General features: G+C 46.2%; 1 protein-coding gene across 1 annotated transcript in view; it reads right to left on the reverse strand.

Moving 5' to 3' along the window:
* Apba2 (amyloid beta precursor protein binding family A member 2) overlaps window positions 1–27586 on the reverse strand; it is a 228599-nt gene that overhangs the window by 28528 nt on the left and 172485 nt on the right. The window contains exons 5-6 of the mRNA XM_032893467.1: window positions 11314–11394; window positions 10299–10335 (exon numbers count right to left, since the gene is read on the reverse strand). Coding sequence (XP_032749358.1) covers window positions 10299–10335; window positions 11314–11394 — 118 coding nt within the window. The remainder of the gene's footprint in view (window positions 1–10298; window positions 10336–11313; window positions 11395–27586) is intronic.

The following is a 27586-nucleotide window of genomic DNA, read 5'->3' on the forward strand; positions in this document are numbered from 1 at the left end:
GACTGCCTCGTATCTAAACCCTGACCATTCTCTTGGATGTGGACAGAGGACCATGCAGACAGCACCATCAGGAAGCCACCAAGGTAGCCCAGGGTGCAAAAAGTGCCACCAGGTGAAGGGTACAGAGACTTACACTATGCGTCAATGGGACCACTGTGAAAGAAAACAGTCACGGTCAGCCTTAATTGTCAACATGATGCAGTCATCTGAACCAGCCTCCCTTGAGGAACTGTCTAGATCAGATGTGGCATGTCTGTGGGGGCTTGTCTTGATTGCTAATCGATGGAGGAGAACCCAGCTCGTTATGGGCAGTACTTTTCCTCACCCTGGTGCTGGGTTATATAAGAAAGCCGGGTAAGCACGTTAGCAAGCCAACGAGCAGCAATTCCTCCAGGGTTCCTGATCCAAGCTCCCGCTCGAATCCCTGCTCTGGCTTCCCTCGAAGATGACTATCACTGGCAAATGTAAACCAAATAGACCTCTCTTCAAAGTTGGTTTTGGTCATGGTGTTTTCCTCACAGTACAGAAAGAAAATTAGAGGGGGAAAAAGATTAGTGCAGGATCTGTAAGAGACAGCAGAGGATTATAAACTTTATCAACCAGGCTCAGTAGGGGAGCTTGTGTAGATGTCTACTCAGAAGGACACCATGCACGGGCAAATACAAACACTAGCTGGCACCGAAGGACACGTAGAAAAGACAGATAGCTTTAGTTGCTGCACTGGCATTGAAATTATTTTTAGTAGAGTTCCCATATTTAAAGACACATAATTGGAATACTTAGAGGAAAAACGAGATTGCTTTAGAGATCAGGGGAGAACGGGGATAGAGGTTAAGCACCGCAGGTCGTGAAGAGGTGGTGACTGTGGGTCTGAAGCCGGTGACAGTGCAGGGTGATAGGTATGTTTTGGTTCTGATTTTGGCATGTGTAAAACTTTTACAATAATGAAGTAAAAGGGTGGGCGCTGATTTGTCGTTGTTGTTGCTGTTGTTTGTAACTCGTGGTGTTTCCCATTCTTATTAAACAAGCTGATCTTCTATCCATTTTCTACTGAATTCATGGAGACAAGAAGAAAAAGTGACGGGAAACAAGAAAGGAGGATGGAAAACAATCTAGTTTGCAGATGGTAAGATTCTAAGATGTCAGGAAGAAAGCCAAGAAAACAAATACAAATGTATTTTGAGCTGAAAAAAAAAAAAAACTAAGAAAATTGACCGAACCAATGGTTTAGAATTTAATATAAAAAAATCAAATGTTTCTTTGTACTTATAAATAAGTCAGAAAAATGGAATGAAGGAAAAGCTAACATTTGTCAAAACAATAAGTGGATAAAATAGCAAGGAATAAACAAAAGGGATATGTGTCTGAGTTACCAACAAGCTTTAAAGATTACCATGTTTGACCTCGTGGGGCCAGAAAGCCTCTTTGAAGGGGAGATGTGTATTCTGTAGAACTGATTCACTCCTTTAACTAGGTACATCTAGTGCAGGCCAAATAAAGATGTCAAGAGAAATGTTTATATGTGTAACTAAACGAGCTGATCCAACACACACACACACACACACACACACACACACACACACACACACACACACACACAGCCACACAAAGTCTCCATGGAAGGTCTGAAAAAGAATGATGGGGGGTAGGGACCCACTACACCATGCTGTAAAATGCATGTAAATCCCCTGTGTAAAGCAGCCTCAGTTGGAACCTAGCGGACCATCCCCGCATGGACTCGGAGCCAGAAACATACAGCAAAGGCAGGGCTCTCCACAGGGATGTCTGCCACATCTAGTCAACTGCTTGGGTACTCGGGGCACAGTAGGTAACTAACCTCTATCTGTATCACATGCCAAAAAGGTGCAGATGAATCAAATTTAATTTTTAAATCATAAAAGTTCTAGATGAAAACTTTAAAAAGTAATCTCAACAATGTAAGGATTACACAGACCTTAAAGAACTGAAAAAAGAAAAAGATTGATCATTTGAAACCATAACAATTTTGGCCAAGTAAGAATGTGTCTGTGTGTGAGGGGAGTGGAGTAGGGTTGGGGTGTGAGGGGGTGGGGCATGTAGTGTGTGTGTGTGTGTGTGTGTGTGTGTGTGTGTGTGTGTGTGTGTGTGAGAGAGAGAGAGAGAGAGAGAGAGAGAGAGAGAGAGAGAAAGAGAGATTATCTGTATATGTGTGAGTGAGTGTTTGTGTCTGTGTATGTCTATGTGCACGTATGCCTCTGTGTGTGTGAGAGAATGAGTGTATGTGTGTGAGTGTCTATGTGTATGTCTGTGCATGCGTATGTGTGTGTACGTGTGTGTGTACCTGTGTGTGCGTGTGTGTGTACCTGTGTGTGCGCGTGTGTGTGTGTGTGTGTGTGTGTGTGTGTGTGTGTGTGTGTGTGAGAGAGAGAGAGAGAGAGAGAGAGAGAGAGAGAGAGAGAGAGAGAGAGAGATGAAAGTTGGGTATAGTTGTTCCCACCTGTGACCTTAGCACTGGACTGACTGGGTCACAGGGTTTACAAGTTCAAGGCTGGGTTGTGCTACAGGGTGAAATTCTGTCTAAGCAGAGAAAAACAAACAAACAAAACCACGAAAGTATAGATGAGCATAAACTGGGAAAACTTCCCAATGAGCTCGCTTCTTTTAAGTGAAAAAACAACACAAATCCATAAGAAACATAAAGGCCAAGCCAGGGCTTAAGGCGAGCATTGGTCAAAGTGTAAGAACATTCAGCCCAGGAGAGTAAGCCCTGAGGAACCAGCACAGAGCATGGTGGCTACTGACCATCACCAGCAGATGAACAATCCTGACCTTTGGCTCAGCCAACTGTGGACTGAAATAACCTTTAACTGCATGTGAACTGAACCTGTACAGAAATTCACTCTTGTCCTTATCCTCTAAACACTATAGCATAATAACGACTTACACAGCATTTACCTGTGCCTGGTGTTGTAGGTCACAGGTCAATCAGGTACACATGAGTAAGTACACGCACGGTTCCAAGTGTACACTACACCATTTGTTATATAGGACTTGAGAATCTGTGGGGTTTGGGTATCTGGGAGGAGCCCTTGGATGTCAAAAGGATGACTGTATGTTAGGGATTTGTTAAGACCGGGGATCTTAGTATTCTCTCTCCCCACAAAAGGGGACTGTGGTAGGTGAGGATGTGTTAACTGGCTCTATTGGAGAAATTATAGTGCAGTGTATTTTTATATAAAAACATGTCCACATTTACAAGCACATCTTGTATTTTCCAATTACCCTCCAATAAATATTGGGGGGCAGAGGGGATAGATCCTACAGAAGAATGGACAAAGGGCGAGTTTTAATTTTTTTTTTAGTGTAGTTTTTGGCGTATGTAGATGTATGTGTGTGTGTGTGATGTATATAAACTTGTGAGTGCAGACACATGGTGCATGCATATAAACGGTCAATGTCAAACAACTTTTTATATTGTTCGCCACTTCACGTTTTGAGGCAGGGTTTCTTGCTGACTGAAAGCTTGAGGTTCCAGATAGACCAGCTGGCGGCAAGCCTCCTACCCCAAGGATTTGTTTGTTTCCAGCACCCCCTACCTGCTCTCCAATACTGGGGCTACCAGTATATACCACTGTGTGTGGTTATGTGGCTGATAAAGATCCCAACTCAGGCCCTTGAGCTTGGGCAGTAAGCAGCTGGCCACTGAGCCATTTCCTCAGCCCCACAAATGCTGTGTTAACAATTTGGATCTGAAGTGTCCCCCAGAAACCCACGCATTAAAAGCTAGGACTCTGGCTGATGGCTCTATTGTGAAGTAATAGAACCTTTAAGAATGAGGCATAGTTGGAGGAAATTAGGCTACTGGGATGTGACTTTGAAGAGGATTTGGAACCTTGATCCTTTCTCTCTTTCTTCATCCTGGCTGCCATGAGGTAGAATCTTGTCACCTGCTCCCTGTCCCCCAAACAACAGAGCCAACTAACCACAGACTGAAACTTTTGAAACTGTGAGCTATGTGAATCCTTCCTCCTTTAAGTAAATCTTAATTACTCTGTCACAGTGACAGTGTTCAGGAAAGGCTTGTGAAAAGAGACAAGAGCCAGACATGGTAATTTGTACCATAATCCCAGCATTTGAGGGGCAGAAGTAGGAGAATCATGACTTTGAGGTCAACAGGGGCCACAAAGAAAGACTCCATTGAAGAAGCAAAACCAGAGGGGAGGGCAGGAGGGAGACACAGGTGACTTAGCTTAGGACTTAGGACCTGGTGTTTGGCTTCACTTCTGATGAATGATGTAGATGTAAAATCAACGTGAGGCCCTGCACACCTAGTGCCTGGGATAAGGTTGGCAGAATGGCACAGGCTGTGCAAGTCAGCACTTTTAACAACAGCTGTTATCACTGGTATAACTTAGATATGAAGTGTCTCACCAAAAGTCTTGGTCCCCAGACAGTGATCCCATCACTGATTGGGGGTGACTGGATCATGGGGATCTCCTACCCAATTAATGGATTAATTCACCAATGAGTTTATAATCTGATGATATCATTGGGAAGTAAAGACAGCTCTTGGAAAGGGCCTGGTGAAAGAGAGTAGGTCAGTTGGAGTTACATTCCTAGGGGCTGTATCTTGCATCTCTCTGTTTTTCACCTTCCTGTCCGCCGCCATTCAGTGAGCTGTTTCGCCCAGCCCCATGCAGGATCACCACAGGCCCTCTACAATGGAGCCGGGCAAACGTGGTTTGAAAGAGTAACACAAATGAAACATTTCCTCCCTTAAGTTGTCTATCCAGGTATTTGATCACAGTGACATAAAAACCATCAACACAATGACCAAGGGCTATGTCTATTGTCCCCTCTTACAAGACACTCCAGCCATGTCCATCGTAGTTTGCAAGCTCTAACGGTTGACATGAGCTGCTAACCCTGATTTATGGAGGACATGCTCCTATAGAACAACACACATCCCAACACGGGGCTGTTCACTGCTGCCAGAAGCCTCCTAAGAGTTGGTTTGTAATGGACTGGTTAATACACCACTGCCCATCCACGGTTCATGCCCTGGATGACCGCTTAAATGGTCAGCTGGATCTGAATACTCTCAGCATTTACCAAGAAAAGTAAAGGTCCTGCATGGCCAGTGCCGTATCTATTTGAAGGGAAGGTCTGTATAAAAGCTGGTATAAATTCAGGAAGCTTCAGGAGGGAGTCAAACGAGATTTAGCAGTGGCTTCCACTGAAGAGAAGGCAGGATCAAACTTAGTTTCTTATATTGTGCAAGTACAAAAGGATGATATTCCACAGAGCTTTCTAGAAGGAATTCATTTTCACCTCTGCAGACCTCAGCCTGAACCAAACTCTATCTTAAAGAAAAATTTAATGCCCTCTGCTAAGCAATAAAAGCTCCCATTTTAAAACACATATAACACCTGTCACTGAGTACTAATGAAAAAATGATCATGTTTGTAGATGATAAAAACTGCTTACTTTCCTAACTCCTCCCAAGACACTTGTGGTTCCACAGAATCACCTGATTCCTACCCTGTCAACACGACCCCAGAATCATGCCACCCCCAGAGCCTTGCCCACTCACAGTCAAAGAGGACACCTCTATTCAAGAGTCTTTGGACAGGCTTGCCCCAAGCATTCGTTTTAAGAGCAAGTAAAATCTTGGATCTAAGCACCCAACAAGGTGGCTTTGTCGTGGGAAGACCCCTGAGAGAAGGAAGGTTTGAAAGGCAGTCTCAGTTCCAGGACCAGAGGCACTAGGGTCCCCATTCTCCCATGTGGCCAACATGCGGGCCAGGCATGGCACACTGACAAGTCATAGATGGGCTGTTAATGAACCCCATGTCCCCCGACACGAGACTGAGAACTATGGCAGGACGAGCTTAGAGCTGAAGGTAAGGTGTTGGGATTGCAGATATCCCACAAGAGCTTTGATTCATACACAGAGGGAAAAGCACCCTGGGTGAAGAATGGAGTATGAACTTTTTATCTTTGTCATTTTGAACCAAACCGGCCACTGTTAGGCGCCATCGCTTGTTCCCAGTACCAACCTTTGGGTTTTCAAAAACAATGCATGCTGGATTCTTGCATAAGCTTGTTCGTATGATGCAACTCTTGACACATCCTCTACTCCTAAATTTACGTTGCTTTCAGACAATGGTTCCTGCAGCAGGGGACTTCTGGAAGGCACCTTCTATCTTTTATCACTTTGGGAAGTCTCTAGGGATCTCTCTTGATATCTGCAGATTCTTTTCCAGCAAACTCCTTGGAACCTGAATGGTGTGTCTTCTGGAAGCTTCCTCTCCGGGGTTGTCTACACACCCAGCTTTGCTAAGGCAGCTCAGCACAAGGATGATGAGCTGAGATCAACCACTGGGTTTCAACCCATTCTGACACTCAATGTCTGGTGACCCCAAGCCAATGACGCCCACTGAACCTGCTTCTTCCTCTGCGATGACACCTACTCCTTCTTGCTATTAGAGTGACTGCAGAGCTGATAGATTGGAGCACTTAGATCACTGGTGCCTGACTCAAGCTAAGCACCTGTTGGGTTTTACCTACCTTCTTGTACAGGTATTCCAATCCTCCTCCCCACTCACCCATCCATCTATCCAGCTATTAATTTGAGTGCTGGGATTGAACTCTGGGCTTCATATGCCAAGCATGAGTCTTACCACTAGGCCACACCTTCAATTATTCTCATGATCAGGGGCACTATGGATAGAAATCACAGGCTGAGAACTAATAGCATCAAGAATCTAGACATGGCTCTAAATGCAGGCGTGGTCCTCTCAGCCGTGGACCATCAGCTACTTTACTTTAGCCCCACCTTGCCTTAAGACAGAAAGTCCATGTTCCTCGTAGCATCACTGGTCATGTGGCATGATACAGACATACTAAACAGCATGGGGCTGGGCCACACCATGTCCCGCTGTGCTGACTAGGATTTTATTTTGCTTTTTATCAACTTGACACAAGCTGTAGTCATCCGAGAGGACAGAACCACAATTGAGAAAAGTCCTACACAAGATTGGCTATAGGCAGGCCAATGTGGGGCACTTTCTTGATTAATGATTTAATGTTGGGCATTAATGTTGGGCATTGTGAGCAGTGCCATCCCCAAGCAAGGCGGTCCTGGATGGTATAAGACAGCCAGGTGAGCAAACCAGCAAGAAGTATTCTCCATCGTCTCTTCCTCACTTCTTGCATCTGGATTACTGTGTTGAGTTCCTGCCCTGACTTTCCTCAGTGATGGAGTATGATGTTGAGAGTTGTAGCTGAAATAAACCCCTTTGTCCCCAAGTTGTTCTGGTCATGGTGCTTATCACAGCAATGGAAATCCTCATTAAGACAACGCTAGGATGAAGATGCTCCCACTTGAGTTTCCACTGTTGTTCTCAGGATCGTGCATTTCTCAGTTCCTTGGGATTTTATCGCAGTTCTCTTTAGTCTAGAAGGCTGAAACGCACACTAGCCAGAGGCACTGGTTTAACAGATTGGGGCTTGTTTAATCAACACCTCCACAGACCTTCCCTGCAGCCAGAGAAAGCCAAGCACACAGTTCCCAGCTATATGCTGGTGTGTGTGTGTGTGTGTGTGTGTGTGTGTGTGTGTGTGTGTGTGTGTGTGTGTGTACACAGTGTAGATGTGTTTATATAGGCACATGTGTGTGGAGGTCAAAAGTCAACATTGGGCATGTTCCACGATCGTATTCCACCTTATTTGAACAAGAGACCCAGAGCTTATCCATTTGGCTATGCTAGTGGCCAATGAGTTCCAGGGAACTTCTTGTCTCCAAGCACTGGCATTACTGACATTCATTGCACCTGACATTTTACATCGGTGCTAGGGATCTAAACTCAGGTCTTCGTGCTACACGGCAGGCAGGCACTTATAACCCTCTAGGCACCTTCCCAGCTCCTTTACTCCTGCTTACTCACAGAAATCCTTTAATGTAAAGAGAGAGACAACAAGGAAGGACATTTCCCTTTCTTCTCCCTGTTGAGATGGAAAGCAATGGCTAGAGTCATCCGGATAACAAGGTTATGAGGCTGAAGACCAAGGGAAGCAAGGATGCTAATCTGACACAGTCACTGAATGATCAGCGGCTCCCTCTAGACCTCTGCATACATCATACACACGCTTCTCTGCTACGTAAGCAAATGCAAGTATGGCCTTGCGCCCAAGTCCATCCCCTCTTGCACAGGCATCTAACACCAGGTAGCCCTCTTAAGCTCATTCACTATAATCTAGGTTCTTCTGTGATCTCACCACAATCTCTTTTTGTCATTTTATAGGACTTTTAGGTGGTGAAGGTTTTGGTGGATTTTAATTGTCTCCTATGAAGGGAAGGGCTTTTGATTATGGTTTCCATCTTTTTATAATGCTCAATTAGTTTCTCTCCTAAATTAGGGCTATTCTTTGAGTTGTTCACACTGCTGTGAACTGTTCACTACCAATTTAGTGAACCAATCTGGATGAGGGTGAGAGCTTTAACTCATTCCGGTGTGATTAGAAAGTCTCAAGTGGTCCAGACACACGAACCTTCTAGAAAGCTACAAGATACAGCCAGATGGAACACACGGACAGCTTCCAGAATACCCTTTTCCCTCCCTCCTTATGGAAAGGTAAAACTGAGGGCTGTCTGTGTTAACTATGCCGTCTCCAGAGAGTGTTTGAAGGTATCTTCAAATGAAGCCGGGATTTATTGACAAGTCCATTTCTTAGAACCATAAGACCTCACAGCCCTGCAGGGTATGACTGAGTCACGCTCTCCCGAGCTTTAGCCCAAAAAGGAAAATGGGGTAATGAGATGCCATGTTTTGAGGTTGGGGATTTAGCTCAGTGGTAGAGCACTTGCCTAGCAAGCGCAAGGCCCTGGGCTCGGTCCCCAGCTCCGGGAAAAAAAAAAAAAAAAAGAAAAGAAAAAGAAAAAAAGAGATGCCATGTTTTTCATTGATGTTGCCTCCTTCTGATCAGAATCCAGCCGTAGACCACCATGGAGTGACAAAGGGGAGTGAGGCCTCTTCCTGCCAATCATCAGACCCTGGAAAACTACAGCCAGTCAAGCTCCTACAATCATTATGTAGCTTGCTGTGCTCTAATGCAAAGCAGCTTGAGCAAGCCTGATCCAGCAAAAATACATCTAAAGCCACAGTAAAAAAGCTGGGCCAAACCCCTTTGAGCCCTATTTGCACTGGGCAACTGCAGAATCCAGTTTACTTGGGTTTTAAATATGAGTTCTCACAGTTAAAACCAATTCTCTTCCAAATTAAATGGCATTAAAGTGCTTATAGCAGTCAACAGAGTGAACCAGTTGGAGCTGGTTAAGCCTGGTTCAAACTCATCCTTAAAGGGGAACGTGGAGGCTTCTGTTATTTACCATAAACCTAAAGCAGGATGGGAAAGGTTTAAAGTGGTTTCGAAGATCCCTTTACTTCGCTCCTATAAATATTCATGAGAATTATCAGGTTATTGAAAGAATTAATAAAACTCACATTGTTTATCATAACACATTACAGGCAGGAAACACTCACCTGGCTCAGAAAGGGCCTACTTATGGGGTTATTTGCTCTGAAAGGGACCTTTTGAGGACAGCATGCAGACAACTGTATATGTATGTATGTATATATGTATATGTATAGTATGTATGGATACATGCAGACAACTGTATATGTATGTATGTATATATGTATATGTATAATATGTATGGATACATGCAGACAACTGTATATGTATGTATGTATATATGTATATGTATAATATGTAAGGATACATGCAGACAACCGTAAGTCAGTTCCATCAAGCACTGAGCAGAAGTGCCTCACCCCAACCGCTGAACAGAGACAGTCGAGTCAGTCTGTCTTGGTCTTTATGAAATTTGAACACGCACTGCTAATCTTGATAAGAGTGCAAGGGGCAAGTGCACGAGGGTGTAAAAAGGAAGAGCCTGCCTTCAGATGTCATTATAACCACACTGATGAGAAGTAGATCATAACGAGCTGCTTACACAGACACATCTCAGTGCGTTAATCCAGCCCTCAGTGACATCTGTGATGCAGTTAAGGAGGGCGAGACACATACATCCATGGTCCTTGCTGTTCCTTGCAGCAAACCAGGCAGGCGAGCTGGAAGCCCCTCTCTCACAGTGGGTTACTGCAGAATCCAACGAGCTAAATGCCCAAGGGCACTTTGTTGGGAAACAGTGCTTTCCAAGAAAGCTTCTCAGGAGAAACCCACGCACAAAAGGACCATTCGCTTTGACATAAAGTGTTCCTGCCTCTCAAGTGGTAAGATGTGAAGTCACTTACCAGCCACAAAGCTTGGAAACGAGGCCACCTTCTTTGTCTGTTGAGAAATAACAAGAGAATGAACGTAATGACTGACATATGAGAATCTTCTCAAGATGTGTACCACCCTGGGCTGGAAAAGTCTAAGCCCGTGTATTTTCCCAGAAGTCAAGTGTCTCATATGGGATTCAGGATTCTGAGAAGGATCACAGAAGCCTACAAGCCAAACCTAGCTTAGCATGTCATGGGTAGAAGAAACCTAATGATAAGTCAGCCCAATGGTTCTCAAACCACCAGGCATGAGAATTTCCCGGGCATGTCTTCAGACCATAATAAAGGAGACTGGATGCCCGTTCACTGACGATCACAATTATTTCAACAGGACTAGAACATCTTGTTTCTACTACCCCCAAAGAGGCAAAGTAACTTGCTTAAGCCCTAATTTGCATCACATGGCCACTTTATTGGTTTAGAACGTGGCTCTCAGTCAGGATGATTTCTGGTCACTGTCAGGTGTAGGGTAGTGGTTGCTGGTATAGTGGGTGGCGGTGCTCATGAACCACCCAGGGACGCTTATCAGAAAGTACTGCCCTAAATAACAGTGACTCTGCTTTTGAGAAATCTAGGCTACCCTTGAGTTTACCAGATCAAGAAGCACCAAGGATCCCAGTCCAACACTAATCAGGGAGCACCAGGTTTCCCAACACAAGCATCAGGGCCCATCAGAGATCCTTGTCATAACCAGGAGTACCACAGATGTCCACACCATCATCAGGAAGCACCAAGGATCCCCACACCATGGTTCCCTGGGACATCAGCAATGCTGCAACAGTGCCCAGTGCAGTTGTGAGTCCTCAGGATATGCCCTTCCCCCCCCCCATCCCAGGACAGGGCACTCATATCTCTTCCTACAACAGTGGCCCCAAGCTGGCTTGATCTGGACTCCCTCTCCCCAGAGGTGCGATGACCATAACATAGCTGGCAACTCCATCGTGAGAACTCTGGTCTAGAACTCTTATCTTTGGGAGAAAATTACCTCTGGGATGTTGTTATTGTCAGTGGGTCCATTGAGATCAGAGCGCTGCTGCTTCCTCGGCTGTTCCAAGCCATTGCAAACCTGGAAACCAGAGAATCGATTATGTTTTTATATAGTAGAAGAAATGAACTCAGATACAAAACAAAATGCTGGATATTCAATGAGATCCAATCTTATCTGTGTGGGGGGAACACGTATACAAGTGCCCAATGGTTATACAATTAATATGTGTACCTTTACATTTCTAAACTGTCTAACTTTTATTGTTTTCTACTATTTTTATTTCAGCGAAGCACATCATTTACCACTTGAATTATTTCCAGTGTACGGTTTAAAGTGCATTGATGCTGTACAGCCAGCCACCCCCACCATCCGTTCCAAGGACACACTTCATAATCCAACATTGAACCTGGGATGGAGAGACCGCTCGGCTGTTAGGTGTGTCCTGCTTCCAGAGATCCTCAGCCCCCAGACACACACAGCTGCCCTTAACTCCAGCTCCGGGGGGGGGGGGTCTGCCTTCTTCTTCTGGCCTTCATGGGCACTCATATAGATACTTACAAATAAATAAAAATAAAGGCAAAGGTTCAAAAATAACCCCAATCCACTCAACTGCAGCCCCCCACTCCCCACTCTTCTTTGCCATGCCACCTCCATCCACTCATTTTTCCAGATCTGTGAACTGACCATTTCAAGTACCTGGGATACACAGCCCTACATAGTGTTATCTGTTGGCAACTGGCCTATTTCCCTTAGCATAATGTCCTCAAGACTCATCTACGTTACATTATCAGGATTTATCTTTTGAAGGTTGACAGTGTCCCACTATATGTACACGTTCCTTTATTCGCCTATTAAAGGCAACTTGGCCTGCTTTACCCTTCGACTCTTCCAAGTAATACTGCTGAGGACTTGCATGGTGGGCGTGTCTTTGCGTTGGTTTGTTTTCTGGGCCCTATACTCACAATTACAACCAATCAGACGCTGGATGCACTTTTGTTTTGTTCTGAATGATTCTCTACAGTATTTCTCATGATGGTAGATTCCTCTCACATTGTTCAAGGGTTAAATATCATATTGTTAGAATAAATCTAGGTTCTCAGGTGGGGATAAATGCAAATGAGTTGATCTACTATTACCACAAAAATGCCATAAAGCATTAAGTCTCTTCCTAAAATGTAATCATGTAATCTTAACCCATAACTTCCTTTACTTCAAACAATATGATTTAATACTTAAGGCATATATATATATATATATATATATATATGCATTTCATTCCTTACACCATGCAGAAAACAGAAGCAAGATCCAAGGTACTGAGGTCACCAACCAAACAGCTGTGGTGGGCAGTATCTTAAGTCATGGGACTTCCTGGAAATAACAGCAAGTGCTAACATGATTTCCAAGAAATAACAGTAAGTGGTAACATGATTTCCCTGAAATAGTAGCAAATAGTAGGGGCTAGAAAGATGGCTCAGTGGCTAAGAGCACTGACTGCTCTTCCAGAGGTCCTGAGTTCAATTCCCAGCAACCACACGGTGGCTCACAACCATTAGTAACAGGATCTGACACCCGCTTCTGGTGGTAAAGACTGTGACAATGTACATAAAAGTAGCAATAGTAGGATGCTGACACAATAACCCAGTAGCAGGAAGCTGCATTTATACAACAGGGCCCCTCTGCTTTGAGGGGACGGGGTTCTCATTTGCTTCAGAGGCTGCCAAGACTGCCAGACTCCAAAAGTGTTTAGGGAATGTGTCAGGGTGTAGTTGTACCTCCTGGTTCTATATGGTCACCTGCAAAGGTTCTCAACCTTCCTTTAATACAGCTCTTTTTTTATTATTATTAATTATTTATAAGTACATTGTAGCTGTCTTCAGACACACCAGAAGAGGGCATCAGATCTCATTACACATGGTTGTGAGCCACCATGTGGTTGCTGGGATTTAAACTTAGGACCTCTGGAAGAGCAGTCAGTGCTCTTAACCACCGAGCCATCTCTCTAGCCCCAATACAGTTCTTTAATACAGTTGGTTCCTCATGTCCTGGTGACCCCCGACCATGAAATTACTTTTGTGTTACTTTATTACTGTAATTTTAATTTGTAACATAAATATCTGATATGCAGATGGTCTTAGGCAACCTCTGTGAAAGGGCCATTTGACCTCCAAAGGGGTCACAGCCATAGGTTGAGAGCCTCTGGTCACTGCCATACTCTGCCGACGGAGTTCACTCCTCTGGTGGGTTTACAGAAACAGACCTAATATCCACCCTCTGGCTTTAACAGGGACAAACATGGGCCCTCGAGCAGTTAGAATGACTCTGGGGCAATCTTTCTCAGCTCTACCACAGGTTTTACTAGATTTTGGAGGTGAGGAAGAACCTGAGGCTGCTTATTGAGGACAGGGAAGATGAGGAGGGTGTTCCTGCCACATCCTGTGACTGTGACAGACATCCCACACACGCTGCACATGATCTGTCCTCCCACAGTGAGGAAATGCTAGGACACAACTGGCGCCTGGGCAGGGCTAGGACCTAACTGGTCCACTCCTTCCCTTGGCCCTTCTTGAAGTCTGCATTGGTTCACACTCCTGTTGTTAACAATGAGATAGCCTAGACTTGGGCATTTATTTTAAAAACAGTTCAGAGAACTGGAGGCTTAAGAGCACGTGTGTCCTTCCTGTCAGTCTTGACTTGGTGACGTCACAAGGCAAGAGAAAGGGAGCAGGACAAGGAATTTCTTTTTATTTCTCTTTTCATAAAGCCACCGGGATCAAGTACTGGGGACCCCCTACCTGATGAGCTTATCTAACTACTTCCCAAAGACTCCACATAGTTGGTTCAAGTGTTGCCAGCCCACCCACCACATCTCTTTTCCTTCCTTTCCATTCCTTCCCCCCAACCTCTCTCTCTCTTTCTCAGGCCGGCCTTGAACTCAGGGATCCATCTACCTCTGCCATATATATATATATATATATATATATATATATATATATATATATATATATATATATATATGTGTGTGTGTGTGTGTGTGTGTGTGTGTGTGTGTGTGTGTGTGTGTACATATTTTTTTTCATTCACATATATATATATATATATATATATATATATGTGTGTGTGTGTGTGTGTGTGTGTGTGTGTGTGTGTGTGTGTGTGTGTGTACATATTTTTTTTCATTCAAACCAAACACATCTGAGCTTATCCTGTCTTTCATGTCTTAGGCCTGAGCCCCGATCCTGTCTTTCTGTCTTGGTGTACCAGCCAAACTACACAGGTGAGCTCTAGTCTTGTCCTTCTGTCTTGATTGACCAGCCAGACCACACAGGTGAGCCCCTGTTGGGTGCCTTATCTCATGGCCAAGGTTGACCAGGAAAAAGATCCCAAACAAGCCACTGGGATGTCACCTCAACTACAGATAAGATCTCCCTAAGGGAAAGTCTCACTGTAGGCCTCCCTCAGACCCTGGATGACACCTCAGACACTTCAGACATCTCTCTAAGGGGAAGACTGGCAGTGGAAATCCCCAATCCCTCGCTGTTGAGTGCATCTTGCTGATTCTAGGTGTATCCAGAGTGTTGACTCACCTGGAAGACCCCAGCACATGAGCTCCTACATGGACTCCCTTCACTGAAGGCCTACCCTGCTTCCTGCTGCTGATCAGGTCTACTCAGCCCCAAGAAGCCCTCGAGAAAGCAACTACCAAGCAACAAACAGAGCCTTCCATAGATCCTATAGCTGTGGTCTATATAAACTCCAGATAGGAAGAGAAGACTTTATACCAGATATGGGGATTTGGACTGTAAGAGGCTATGCCTCCTCCCTGAGTTGGAAACAAGCCAGCCATTAGGCCTTTGGGTAACTCTAGGTCAGAGCTCATGACTAGCCAGGACGACACAGGAGAGGTGCCGACTCCCTCCCTATGTCCTGCCCTTGGGATTGCTTGGTGGGGCTACGGCATGGGGCATCCATGAAAAACATGTCTTCCCTAGGCACCGCCCTTCTTCAATGTCAACAGCTCCTCCAATGTATTCCCAAGAAGCCTCCTCATCACCATGACAACCACATCTTTCCATAAACAACCAGGCTGATTTTTAAAGAGGAAGGAAGGTGGGCTTATGAGTTTCTCTTCAGGAGAACCCATCAGCATTGACCCTCACCTGGGAGACTAGAACGTTAAGGGGATCAGCAGTGTGAAAGCGCCATTGGAAACTCACGGTATCAAGGCCCACATGGATTTGGGGTTCCAAGTCTCTTGGGTGAAAGTGACACTTAAATCCCACCGGCATTCCCTTGGATACAGCGGCCAGCCACGTGTCAAAATAAGACTAGACAAGGGCTGTTCCACACCACCAGCAGAGTCCCCACCTTTTCAGTGGTCAGAACCATCAGCCACCCACCAGAGGACAGAGAGTGCTAGGGTAAAGTGAGTAAACTGAAATGTGCTCTCGGGTGGAGAAGCCCCACTGTGGAGTACTGATCAGTATGTGTATAGCGCAGGCTGGCTGATCATGCTGGGACCCAGGGACAGCTGCTCAGTGCTGAGATAAACACCCTTAATAAAAACACTAATGCGAGTAAATCATCGGAATAAATATGTGGGCTCCAGTTGGTGTGAACTAAAGTTTGAAGTTTTTAAAAGTGTCAATTCTGATTTGTCTGTTTAGCTCAATTGAAAATCCAGTAATATAACCCACACTGCTTGAGATGAACTTACAGACAACTAGCTCACACCCACTCAGCTCTCACCATCTGGAACAACAGCCTTCTCACGAATGACAAACATGTTAGGAACTGACATCAGCTTAGATCTGGAGAAGACACAGTATCTCGCGGGGCCACACCTCCCCCTCCAATATAACCCCACAACAGAGAAACCCCAAGGCTGATGGGTGACTCAGACAACCATGTCCTCTGGGGGACCACTTCATACTCTGTTTTCAAAAGATTAGGCCAGCCCTAATCATCTGATAGTTCCTGGAAAGATCTCTTCCTCTATCCAACTTGAGCAGCTCTGAACGGGGACAAGACAAAAGCATGATCTGCCGGGGTCTATCACGGACCAAGCTGGTCAAACGATCTGTCTTTTAAGTCTTTAGGTAGGTCTATGACTGGAAGGAGGGAAAGACTGTGTACCCTCCATGCTCATGCCAAGCATTCCATGGAACACCTTGTACTAAAGGTTACTCACCGTCTGCCTGAACTTCAGCTTTCCCATTGCACAGCACTTGCCTTCTCTGATATGTGTGAGCACGGTTCGGCATCACTATGTGCATTTACAATGTTGAGCAATCATTATCACCTTTTCATCCCATGAAGGCCAGACTCTAGACCCAGCTTCAGCCCTCTAGTTTGAAGGTCCCTTTAACTATACTATTTGTCCCTCTGGCCACCCTTCCAGGGACTGGTGGCTGGTGTCTATTCTCTAGTCTGGCTTTGGACTCTGGGCCTGGCCCTCTGAGATCCTCCCCAGGACTGACCAGCATAAGCAGCTGGACGCAGTGTCTACTTTACTATGTGTGGTCTTTCCATAGGACCTTGTAGAGTGCAGGCGGTGGAGGAGGGTGCTTGGCCACTCATTTCAGAGCATAATGCCATTTTTTTTTCTAAATTCACCTTTTTGAAAGGACTGGAAGGCCCACAAATAGCCAATCTGGAATAAGCGTTTGTTCATTCTGCACCATACAGGGCACTTCTAATTAAGGACAGGGAGATTTCCAATGAGACCCCTACCCTGGACATTCCATAAACAACATGGAAACTGGACTTACAGGAACTGGACTTACAGTTTTTGCCAAGATTAAACTTTCCCTGGGATAAGCCAAGGTTTAAACTGATTTGCAGTGAACAAAAGCCATCCTTTAGAGAGTAAGTCTGTGGAGCTGGAGAGGCCAAGTCTGGTCTGCCACAGGATCAGGGCTATTACAGTTTTCCAATTCCAGAGTAAGCAGAGGTCCCACTGGCTGCGGCTAAGGAAGGGAGATACTCTGCTGTTACACGAGTGTAGGAGCTTAAGATCATACGGCCCAGAAATTCTGCTCCTTCCTAAGCACCTCATAAAGCTCAAGACGAGAGCTCATGATGCCTTGCACATGCTGTTCACAGCACCTTTGACCTTAGTCAAAGTGTAGAAACAACCCCAACATCCACCAGTTGTTGGAGAGGGGCAGGACACGCTACACTCATCCCAGGAAAGATTATTCAGCCGCAATACACTACTGCAGTACTAAGCTTATGCAAGCTAAGGGAGAGGACAGACAAAAATGGTGGCATAGTATAGGACTGAAATATCCAGAGTAGATGGATCCTCAGAGATAGAAAATAAATTCCTCATTGCAAGAAGCTGGGGCAAGGGAAGACTGGGGGTAAGAGGTCTTATGAGACAGTGGGGATGTTCCGGGTCTAGATGGCAGTAATGACTGCTAAGCAGTTACTGGAAGCCATCGAATGAACTCTCACTTCAAAATAGGCCCAATGTCGAATCGTGTGTCAAGTGTGTATTACTAGACTTCAAAGCAATGGCAGCTGACAGTCAGTATAGAGCAGGGGTTCAGCTCTGGCCTAGCAAGAGTGGGGATTTGGGTTATATATGCAGCACTGCCCAAACAAGTGGATGAAATGAAAATATGGGGATAAAAAAATAAGCTGAACCCTCTAGATGTCTAACATCCTGCCTTCTTTGTGGCCAGTCTGGATTAGCAGTGCCCTGCTGCATGGCAGTCACCCTCCAGCCTCAGCATGTAGGCAGAGTGGAAGGGTTGGTCAAGGGAAGGGGCGGGTCACACAGACTTCAAACCCACATAATTGTCTTTCTGTGATGCGCCTGCCTCGCATCTGGAGAGGTCACAGTAAGGGCCTTCAAGGGGACACAGGAGTTCCATGGCTTAACACAATGCATACAACGGAGCAAGGGAGAGTCCTATTTGGTTCTGATCAAGTCTCAGGCAGGACTACCTCCACCCGCCCTTCTTAAGGCCTGCTTTGTGTCAACAGGGCTTATTCCACCACCGGTTCTGCCAGTCAGCCACGAACAGCTGCAAGCATTCCCTCCTCCCAACCTGAAGGTAAGGCGTCAGATGGATACAGTGAAATGCTCACAAGTGCAATTGCCCCAAGTTATCCGCAGTGCGAACCTGGAGTCCTCCGGGGAGCCTGGCCTGGCTCATCCTTTGAATTCCCTTGGCTTCCCTGCACTTAGCCTCAAGCCTTGTGCACACATTCCAAGAAAACTAACTCGACATCTGAAACAATGGTGCCAGTGTCAGAAGGAAAGCCGGCGACCAATGCTAAAGTCAATATTAGGTTTCAATTTCCAGGGGACATCTGCTGACTTTAACTCCCGTCAGTCCGTGTGAGCTGGATGACCAGCACGGAATTGCTACTGCCAAGAGCTGTGCTCTCCTAGGGAAGAAAAAAAAAAAGAGCCCCCAGCTTCAGCCAATGTGACTGATTAGTCCTCGGTAGTAACTGACTTCCAGCTCACAGGAACAACCCAGAGCAGCAGACACTGAAGCTAAATCCTGTGACTCAGAATTTAAAAGACGCCTCACCAAATAACAAGGTAAGATGATACCAAGGATCCAATTAGCATCTCCCTGCCAACTCTTGGGAATATAAAAATGGAATGTTTGCTTTTTTTTTTAAAGCTGGTGGGAAGGGGAAAAGTGGAATTAATGTTCAGTGTTAGATTTTTACAAGACAGGAGGGTCTCGATTTATGACAAGAGTTTTCCTTTTTTTTTCTTTTTGTTTTTTTACTTTATGGGTGCAAATGCAACGTGCACTATGCATTCAGGGGGAACTGTAGTTTAGATTGTAGATTTGGACGTCGCGAGGGCTGGGAGCATGCAATGCAGTTGTCATGTCAGGATGCTGCTGGCCACCATAGCAGGCCATAGCCCCCATCAGCTCCTCAGTCAGGAACAGAGAGCACAGCCGTCTACAGTATTCGGTTCACCTTGGTCCTGCTGTTGGGACTGTGGTTGCGCATATTTTTTTTTTTTACTTACAATTTTCTAAATCAAGACTTATGGGCTTACTATAATATAAATGCATTGTAATTCAAGGCACGTCAGTGTGCAGGTTTTAGTATTCACAGGGTATGACCTCTGCCACTTCCCTTTGCCGTGTGTCTGTGCTCACAGCCTTTTTTATAATCTTTGGTGTCACACTCTCCTGCCAAGGTGAGTTCATGTTCAATACTGACCACAACCCAAAACCCATGAGAGAGAGGGTGTGATGGGCTACTCACAGATTGTGAGAGACCTGCTATTCTCTAAAGCAACGCCGACCCACTACCTCACGGTCACATACACGTTCTGCGTCTGAATCCTAAATGAGGGTACGCAGTTCTACTGTTGTCCTGACTGAACCGGTTTGATTGGTCCCAAATGGCCTTGACTGTGTGTTTGATGGCTCAGCTTGGGTACTGATGTTCCAAACTGCCTCAAATCAGTCAACGACACAAAGATATTTCTTTTATAATGGTAAATAAGTTTACTCTAACAACCATTTTTAAATTGTACAGTTGAGTAGCTTAAAGTATATTCACCACCACCCTGGTCTCCCTTGCACTACTGAAAATCTCGTACCCCTTAAATTACAACTCTCCACTCTAACCTCTTCTAGCCTCTGGAAGACACGACTCTATTTTCTGTACTGAACTTCATGGAAGGGCAGCACGTGACATCTGCCCTGTCATGTCTGGCTTACATCAGTCTGTACACTGTCCTGAGGGCCTAGTGTGTTGTAAATGCAGAGTGATGTCAGTGTAGGTAAATGCTTTTCTCTGTCCATTCATCACAACAACTGAGGCTCAGAGGATCCACAAGTCCCTGAAAAAGTTACCAAGCCATGATCTCTCACCCAGAAGCCAGACTGTCCATGTTGTAGGTGTCCTGGCTTTTCAGTCTTCTTGAAGTTCAAAGGGGAGGAGGAGTGGGAGTCTAAGTTAACTAGCTATTAAATGGTAGAGAGCAGTGCTTTTGTGCCTTTGGGTTTTGAAGACTGAATGATCTTTCCCTTCTTGAAGACTGACTGCTGCTTCAAAAAGAAGCTGCCGGGCTGCCTTTCACACACCCGGAGATGAATGAATGAATGAATAAGAAAGAAAGAGTGAATGAACAAATGAATGCATAACGAGGAGGTTAGAGGTATAGTTGCCAGTGATAACTGAAACCAGTGGTAAGAGTGTTGGGTTAGCATGGACAAGGTAATGAGTTTCCACTCCAAGCTCCACACAAAAAAATATTAAGGGACAAGCAAATGGAGCAGGAAATGGACAGCAAGGAATGGTTTCTATCATTACAGACTAGAAAGAGAGGACTAATGAAAAGGCTTAGGGCGCTTGAGAGTCCTGGCCTCCACATGGAGGCTCTTAGGTGGTAGAGGCTATGCAGGAGTTCACAATGGCAAAATCAACACATATTCTCTCTCTCTCTCTCTCTCTCTCTCTCTCTCTCTCTCTCTCTCTCTCTCTCTCTCACACACACACACACACACACACACACACACAAAACACTGCCCAGCACTCAGAGTGGAGGTCAGTAATGAATGTCCCTGATCTGCTTTCTAGAATTGCTTTGAGGAGAAGCAGGGCGGTGTGGGAAGTGTCAAGGGGCATTGTTAGGGTACAGAAAGCAGAACAGACACAGATCTCATAGGCAGAATCAGAGACTCCCTACAAGCATATATGCCAAAGGGAATGACAAAGGAATAGGTAATGTCTCCCCCAACCCTTTCCAGAAAGCCATCTCCCCAAACTCCTCTCTTGGATCAGCAATTCCCCATCCACCCATCATCCAGAGTGAGCTGACAGTCTACCCAGCCCAGCTGTGGTAGGCAGAGCAGGCCACCACGAGGTCATGCTGCAGTTGGTCAGCACCAAGGACAGCACCCACCTGGTATCAAGAGCTGACTCTTTGCAACCATCTGTGTTCCTGACCTACACATTAGGGGTTAAAACAAGTGAAAGCAGGCAACAGGCTTCTGAAAACTCAGATGTAGCCATCTCTCAGCTCCAACTGTTTGGACCTTGGCTTGGTCTCAGGTGGAGAGACACCAGATTCCCTTCTGAGAAGGTAGATACGCTAGAAAAGTAAACTGTGGGGTCATTTTCTTACTGTACCTCAGCTAGGATTACTTCTTCCTGTGTCACTTTTGATAACAAGGCCACCATTTTGCTCCATTGTAACCCAGTCCTGGTTAGCATGGGTCATCTCCCAAACTGAAGATTTCCCCGGACTTAAACTCATCATTACCACCACCACTATCACCACCACCTGCACCACCACCTGCACCACCACTACCACCATCAACACCACCACCACCATCACCACCACCACCACTACCACCATCACTACCACCACCTCCACCACCACCACCATCACCATCACCACCACCACCACCTCCATCACCACCACTACCACCATCACCATCACCACCACCAGCATCACCACCACCATAACCATCACCACCACCATCACCACCACCTGCACCACCACCACCACCACATCACCATCACCACCTCCACCACCACCACTACCACCATCACCATAACCATAACCATCACCATAACCATAACCATCACTACCACCATCATCACCACCACCACATCCACCACTACTATCAGCACCACCACCACCACTACCACCACTACCACCACCACCACATCCACTACCACTCCCACCACACCACCACCACCACCACCACCACCCTCATAATAATCATTATCAGGATCAGTACCATACACGTTTTATACTCCATCAGCACCCAGGTCCTCCCCAGCCTCTGGGGATGGATGTGTTCAGTGCAGGTAACCTGCACAAACTGTCCTGCACAGCAGGTGAGACCCAGGCTTCCTGGTTTTGGGATATAGTCTCAACTATCACAAAGTGACTTCTTTAGTGACCTGGGGAATGACACCTTCTGAACATCTATTAGAAGAAGGACTGACAGTTTTGGAGTTTGCATGTGTGAGGTGTGAGTGCACATGTGAGCTTCTCTGTGGGTGGGGGCATGTGTATGGGGGCCAGCCATCCAGCCATGGCTCTCCACTTGGTTTGCACAGGCAGGATATCTTGCTTAGCCTGTAGATTACCAGTTTGGCTAATCTAGCCAGCTCGGCGGGAGCATCTTGCCTCTGCCTTCCGAGGGCTAGAATTAAAGGCTCATTTTTACAGGGTTGCTGGGCCTTGAATAGACCATTACCCTGTGCAATGAGTGCTTTATCCATGGAGCTGTCCCCTTAGTCCCTGCACTGGAAATGATCATATAAGAATTGGGAATGTTTGAAAACTTTAGGAACTCTGCAGTTCCAAAGGTTCGAACTAAGCCATTTTACCCTGTATACAGGATGAAATTATAATACTTGAACTCCCTTAATTTGTGCAGTAAAAATTATGTGTGTGTGTGTTAATTAATTTTTGGAAATGAAAACAATTTAGACCCTGACTTTAACGTTGTTCTATAAATCCCTGCTCACATTTCCACTTTCTGCTTCCTGACAATCACAGCCACCTCTGGTGACATAACAACCAAGTCCCATTCTTAAATCATAGTAGAGCATTTCTGCTGGCTGGACCAACAGGCCCCAGTGATCAAGTCCATAAGCTCTGGGAGAGGGGGGCGGGCAACGACATCGAGCAGTGTGCATGGGATTCCTTTTTCAAAACAGTCATGGGACTTCGTAAAAGTAGGTACAGAGGTCACCCTGTCACACTGACCAGAGAGAAGGGCAATTGAAAAGAAAGACTCAGTGCAAGCAGTGTGGGCTACAGAAATGAGCTGACGTGCAGACGCAGAAGGCACGTGTGAACAGAGGCATGTGTGGGCAGAGAGGGAGGGACTGCAGAAGGGCTGTAGATGACAAGAGACCAGATAGCCTCCACAGAGACCCAGGGCCTTTCCAGAGTCTTTCCTCCCGAGTAAGACTGGAGTGGTCTTCAGTGAACCCCCAAATCCCTCTCCTGAAGGCGTTTGCCAAAACACTCTCTGAATGTGAATGGTTTGTATCCTCCGTGCCCAGCAAACACTCAAGCCCTTCTTCCCAGCCCCTTCTATAGCCCTTCTTTCCACGGCAAACAGATCAGAGAGGGGCCTGGATGCTAACGGTCCCACAGGGCACCCCTCTCAGTCCTCTGCTATAAAGCGGGAGCTGATCCTTGCTTCACGTACCAGCAGACGGGACACGGTGTGGCACCCTTCTGGCATGCACCAAGTACTACCGGCTCCACCAGAAGCAGGGCAAAGTCAGGCGTTCCGGTAGCATTATCTCTGCTTATTCAGCGCTAATATTCACATGGTAATTAGGGAGAATCCTCTGCAAAACAAGCCTCGGTGAAATGTCACGGACGGAGCATCTCTGTGATGAACATGACACTCGATGTGGCCGAAAGGCCCTGGATCACACTTCACTTTAGCTGTTGTATTAAGCTGGCTATGAGGTATTGATTTTCTTGTTTTCTTATTATCAGAGGGCTCTTGCTAGAAAACACTGCTGGGGTGGTGATAAATAGAAATCATGAAAAACCACAAATAATCAAAACACATGGTTGGTTGACTGGGCCCACGGTGTAGAGCTGCTGAAGTAGACAGCCTGAAACGCCCAAGGTCCAACAGACCAAGGCTCTCTGGGGAGATTTATCTCACGGCAGACCTCACGAGGCAGCAGGTAAGGGGGCGGGAGCAAGGGGAACTCCAAAGTGAGCCATGTAGCACTTGCTAAAACCACACACAGGAAACCTGCCATCACAGACCACCATCCACGCCTACAGGACAGGGTCTTTGGCACTGGACGGACATGTTCTTGCAGTATTCCTCAAGAGCACAGGTGAGCAATCCCACAGAACAAAACCCAGCCCTTTCAAGCCATACAACAAGTGGGGGAGGGGCTACTTATACTGCATAGGACTCAACCATCTTGTGGTTGTTTGAATGAGGATTGACCCTATAGATTCATATATTTGAATGATTAGTTCTCAGTAGACTGTTTAAGAAATATTAGCAGGTATGGCTTTGTTGGAGGAGGCATGGGGAGCTTTGAGGTTTCCAAAACGTATGCCAGGCCCAGTGTCTCTGCCTTTTGCCCACAGATCAGGATATAAGCTCTTGGCTATGGCTCTGGCACCAAGCCTACCACCTGCCACCCACGCTCCTCATCAGGGCAATCATGGACTCACCCTTTGAAACTATAAGCAGGCCCCAAGTTAAATGTCTTCTTTTATAAGATGCCTTAGTCAGGTGTCTCTTTGCAGCCAAAGAACAGGAACCAGCACACGCCTCAGTTGTCTGAGAGGCCAACCTCAGCATGGAACCTTTGGGTTCTTCCAGGAATTGCTGAGGTCACAGACTTTGAGCCCCTTGTACCATGACACAGATTCCCCCACCACCGTCCCAGTTGCCCAAGAATTTTGTATAAATTGAAACCAAACAATCACTAAATCTTCAGACAGGGAGGGTCCCGGTGATGAGACATAAAAGGCGTCCATCGTCACCATACTGGGCTGGCATTAAATCATCCTGGAATTGTGTAAGGGATTCGGAGCCTTAGGATGACATTTAGGTTGGTATTTCCCACATATTCCTCTCCTAAGAGAGGCTCTGGGATGTTGGGGACACTGGCGGAGCAGTACTGTTGCCCCGTACAGCAGTGAATGTACAGCTTGAAGAAGAGAGAGGCTTCCCCAACTCATCTGCCAACCAAAGCATAGTGATCCTCTGCATTCGTGGGTTCCACATCTAAATATTCAAATGAGCGTGGGTGGAAAATATTCATAAAAACAAAACTGCCTCTGCTTTGAACACTTCTTCACTTTCTTGTCAACATTCCACTAAACAACGCGGGACAACAATTTACACGGCATGACAATGTACTAGGCATTATAAACCAACCAGAGATGATCGGCAGTAGGGATGGCTGCTGGGAGTTAAAGCAAACATTATATGTGATGCTGTTCTCAGGGGTTGGAGCATCCCAGGAAATCCTGGAAGCTGCCTGCTCAGTCAGTCCTCTCTCTGTGAAGCTGGCTAGTGTTGAGTAGCAGTTTACTCCATGACTGCAGCCTTCCACCTTGGAAGGAAGCTCCATAAGACAGAAGATGTGTCCTTTTGTCACCTTTACACAAGCTAGAGTCATGTGGGAAGAACAACCTTGGTTGAGAAATACCTCCATCAGAATGCCTATGGGTAAACCTGGGAGGTATTTTCTTGGTTAATGATCGCTGTGGGAGCACCGATCCCACTGTGGGTGGTACCATCCCTGGGCTGGTGGTCCTGAGTTTTAAAAGCAGGCTGAGAAAGCCATGAAACCCATGCAGCATTCCTCCATGCCCTCTCTCTGTTCCTGCTTTGAATTCCCGCTTTGGCTTCCCCATTGATGGTCTTTGACTTGTAAGAGGACCTGGAGCCCTTTGGGCAGGCACAGCATCCCAAAGCACAGGCAGGTGCCACCGGTCATACACCCCACTTCCTGTCACACTGAGCAACTTGCTTTCCACAGAGTCCAGACTCAAGCAGTGTCCATTATAAATTTGTCTTCCACGTGTGGGAAGGAGTCACCTGACTGACTCCCTCTGTGTCCCCAAAGAGGTGGACTGGCAGCTGATGGGTCACCTGTATCTTAATAACCACGGAGACGGTGAGAATAGCACATTCCTAATCCAAAGTAAAAAAGGCTAAAGGAAACACGTAGCAAAACACATGAAGCAGTCTGAAATGGAAAAGGAGAAAATCCCGGAGAAAAGAAGTGGGACCATTATCTCAGGGAGGAAGAGAACATAGCAGGCAAGTTAGTGGAAAGGTAAAGGGTCAACACTGACGTGTGACTCAGGCCCTGACTCTCAAGAAGTACAAAATGAGAGAAGGCACCACCTGTACGTACAAAGATGTCTGGGCCGGTCTCACCTACAGGAGAAAATGCCACCCACCATCTGTATAGTCAGTGCCAGGGTAGTCACAGACAAATAAAGAATCGGAGATCATGTGGCCTGCATGTCAACAGTCAAAGATCTGTGAAATAGCCATGAAAATCCTATGGCGGTGTGGAGAGACGCTCGTGATATGCCACATTCGAGCATGCTGGATGACAAAGGCACCTGGACCGTAAAGATAGCTGTGTGCTCTGTGCTCAGTGCTGTGGCCTGAGGGGAACACAGAAAACATGAAGACGGTTCCTTATACCGGGTAGTAGGCCTGTAGGGAATGCATCTCGCATACACGCACTGGGTACTTACTGCCATCCGTGAAGTGACTGAAGGCTGCTCTTCAGGACGGCCTGAGCATCCTGCACAGAATGACTGAGAGCATCTGTGGGCTCAGATTTGGGGTATTTTTTCCCCGACCTTGCAATGTTTACATGTACATAGTGAGACATGCTTGGGATGAGACCATAACATGAGAATTCATGTCTGTCTCCTACATGAAGAGCCTGAGGGTAGTCTAACATGCTCTGTTTAGTGCCTTTGTGCTTTGATCTTGGCCCGTCTCAGAGTGGCAGGTGTGACAGTTTCCTTTATAGCCCATGCCAACACCCAAGACAATAGCTTTAGAGTATTTAGGACACCATATTTTCAGATTAGAGACACTCAAGCCATACTTCAAAAACTAATCCTGACTTTCTAAGCTTTAAAATGAGTAGGAGAGAGATAAGGGATGCCGCCATGTCATTCCTGTCCCTCCAGTTGGACACTTCCAAAGCACTGCTTCTCTGATTTGAATGTGCCATCTTGCTGAAATGCAAATAGGATTGGGTAGTTCTAGGGTGTCCCTGTGGGACCCATGCTATAGGCCAAGGGCACATTTTACAGAGAAATTCCACCAGGGGGCCAGGGTGCTCTAGGTCGGTCAGTCTATCTGTCTCTCTGTGTGTCTGTGTCTCTGTCTTCTCCATCTCTGTCTCTGTCTCTCTGTCTCTCTGTCTCTCTGTCTCTCCATCTCTCTCTGTGTTTCTGTCTCTGTCTCTCTCTGTCTCTCTCTCTGTCTCTCTCTCTCTCTCCTGCAACCTTGGTTCTAGGCAGTGCTGCACTAAACATGCAGACGAGGCTCCAGGAACTGGGCAGGGGACTCAGAGGCACTGTGACTCACTGTCTTAGGCCAGGTTTTTGATTGTTCCTGGCACAGCTTGTCTGTCCCCAGGGGAGTAAGAATCCTTTTAGGAACACAGCTGTGATTTCAAATGAAGCACCTTCGAAGCAGCCAGTGCTGTGCATCTTCTAGAGAATCGGGTTTCCAAGGTGATTCCAGTGGATATTTACGGCTCAATTTATTCACCAGTG

This window comes from Rattus rattus, chromosome 2 (assembly GCF_011064425.1).
Source record: "Rattus rattus isolate New Zealand chromosome 2, Rrattus_CSIRO_v1, whole genome shotgun sequence".
Classification (NCBI taxonomy): domain Eukaryota; kingdom Metazoa; phylum Chordata; class Mammalia; order Rodentia; family Muridae; genus Rattus; species Rattus rattus.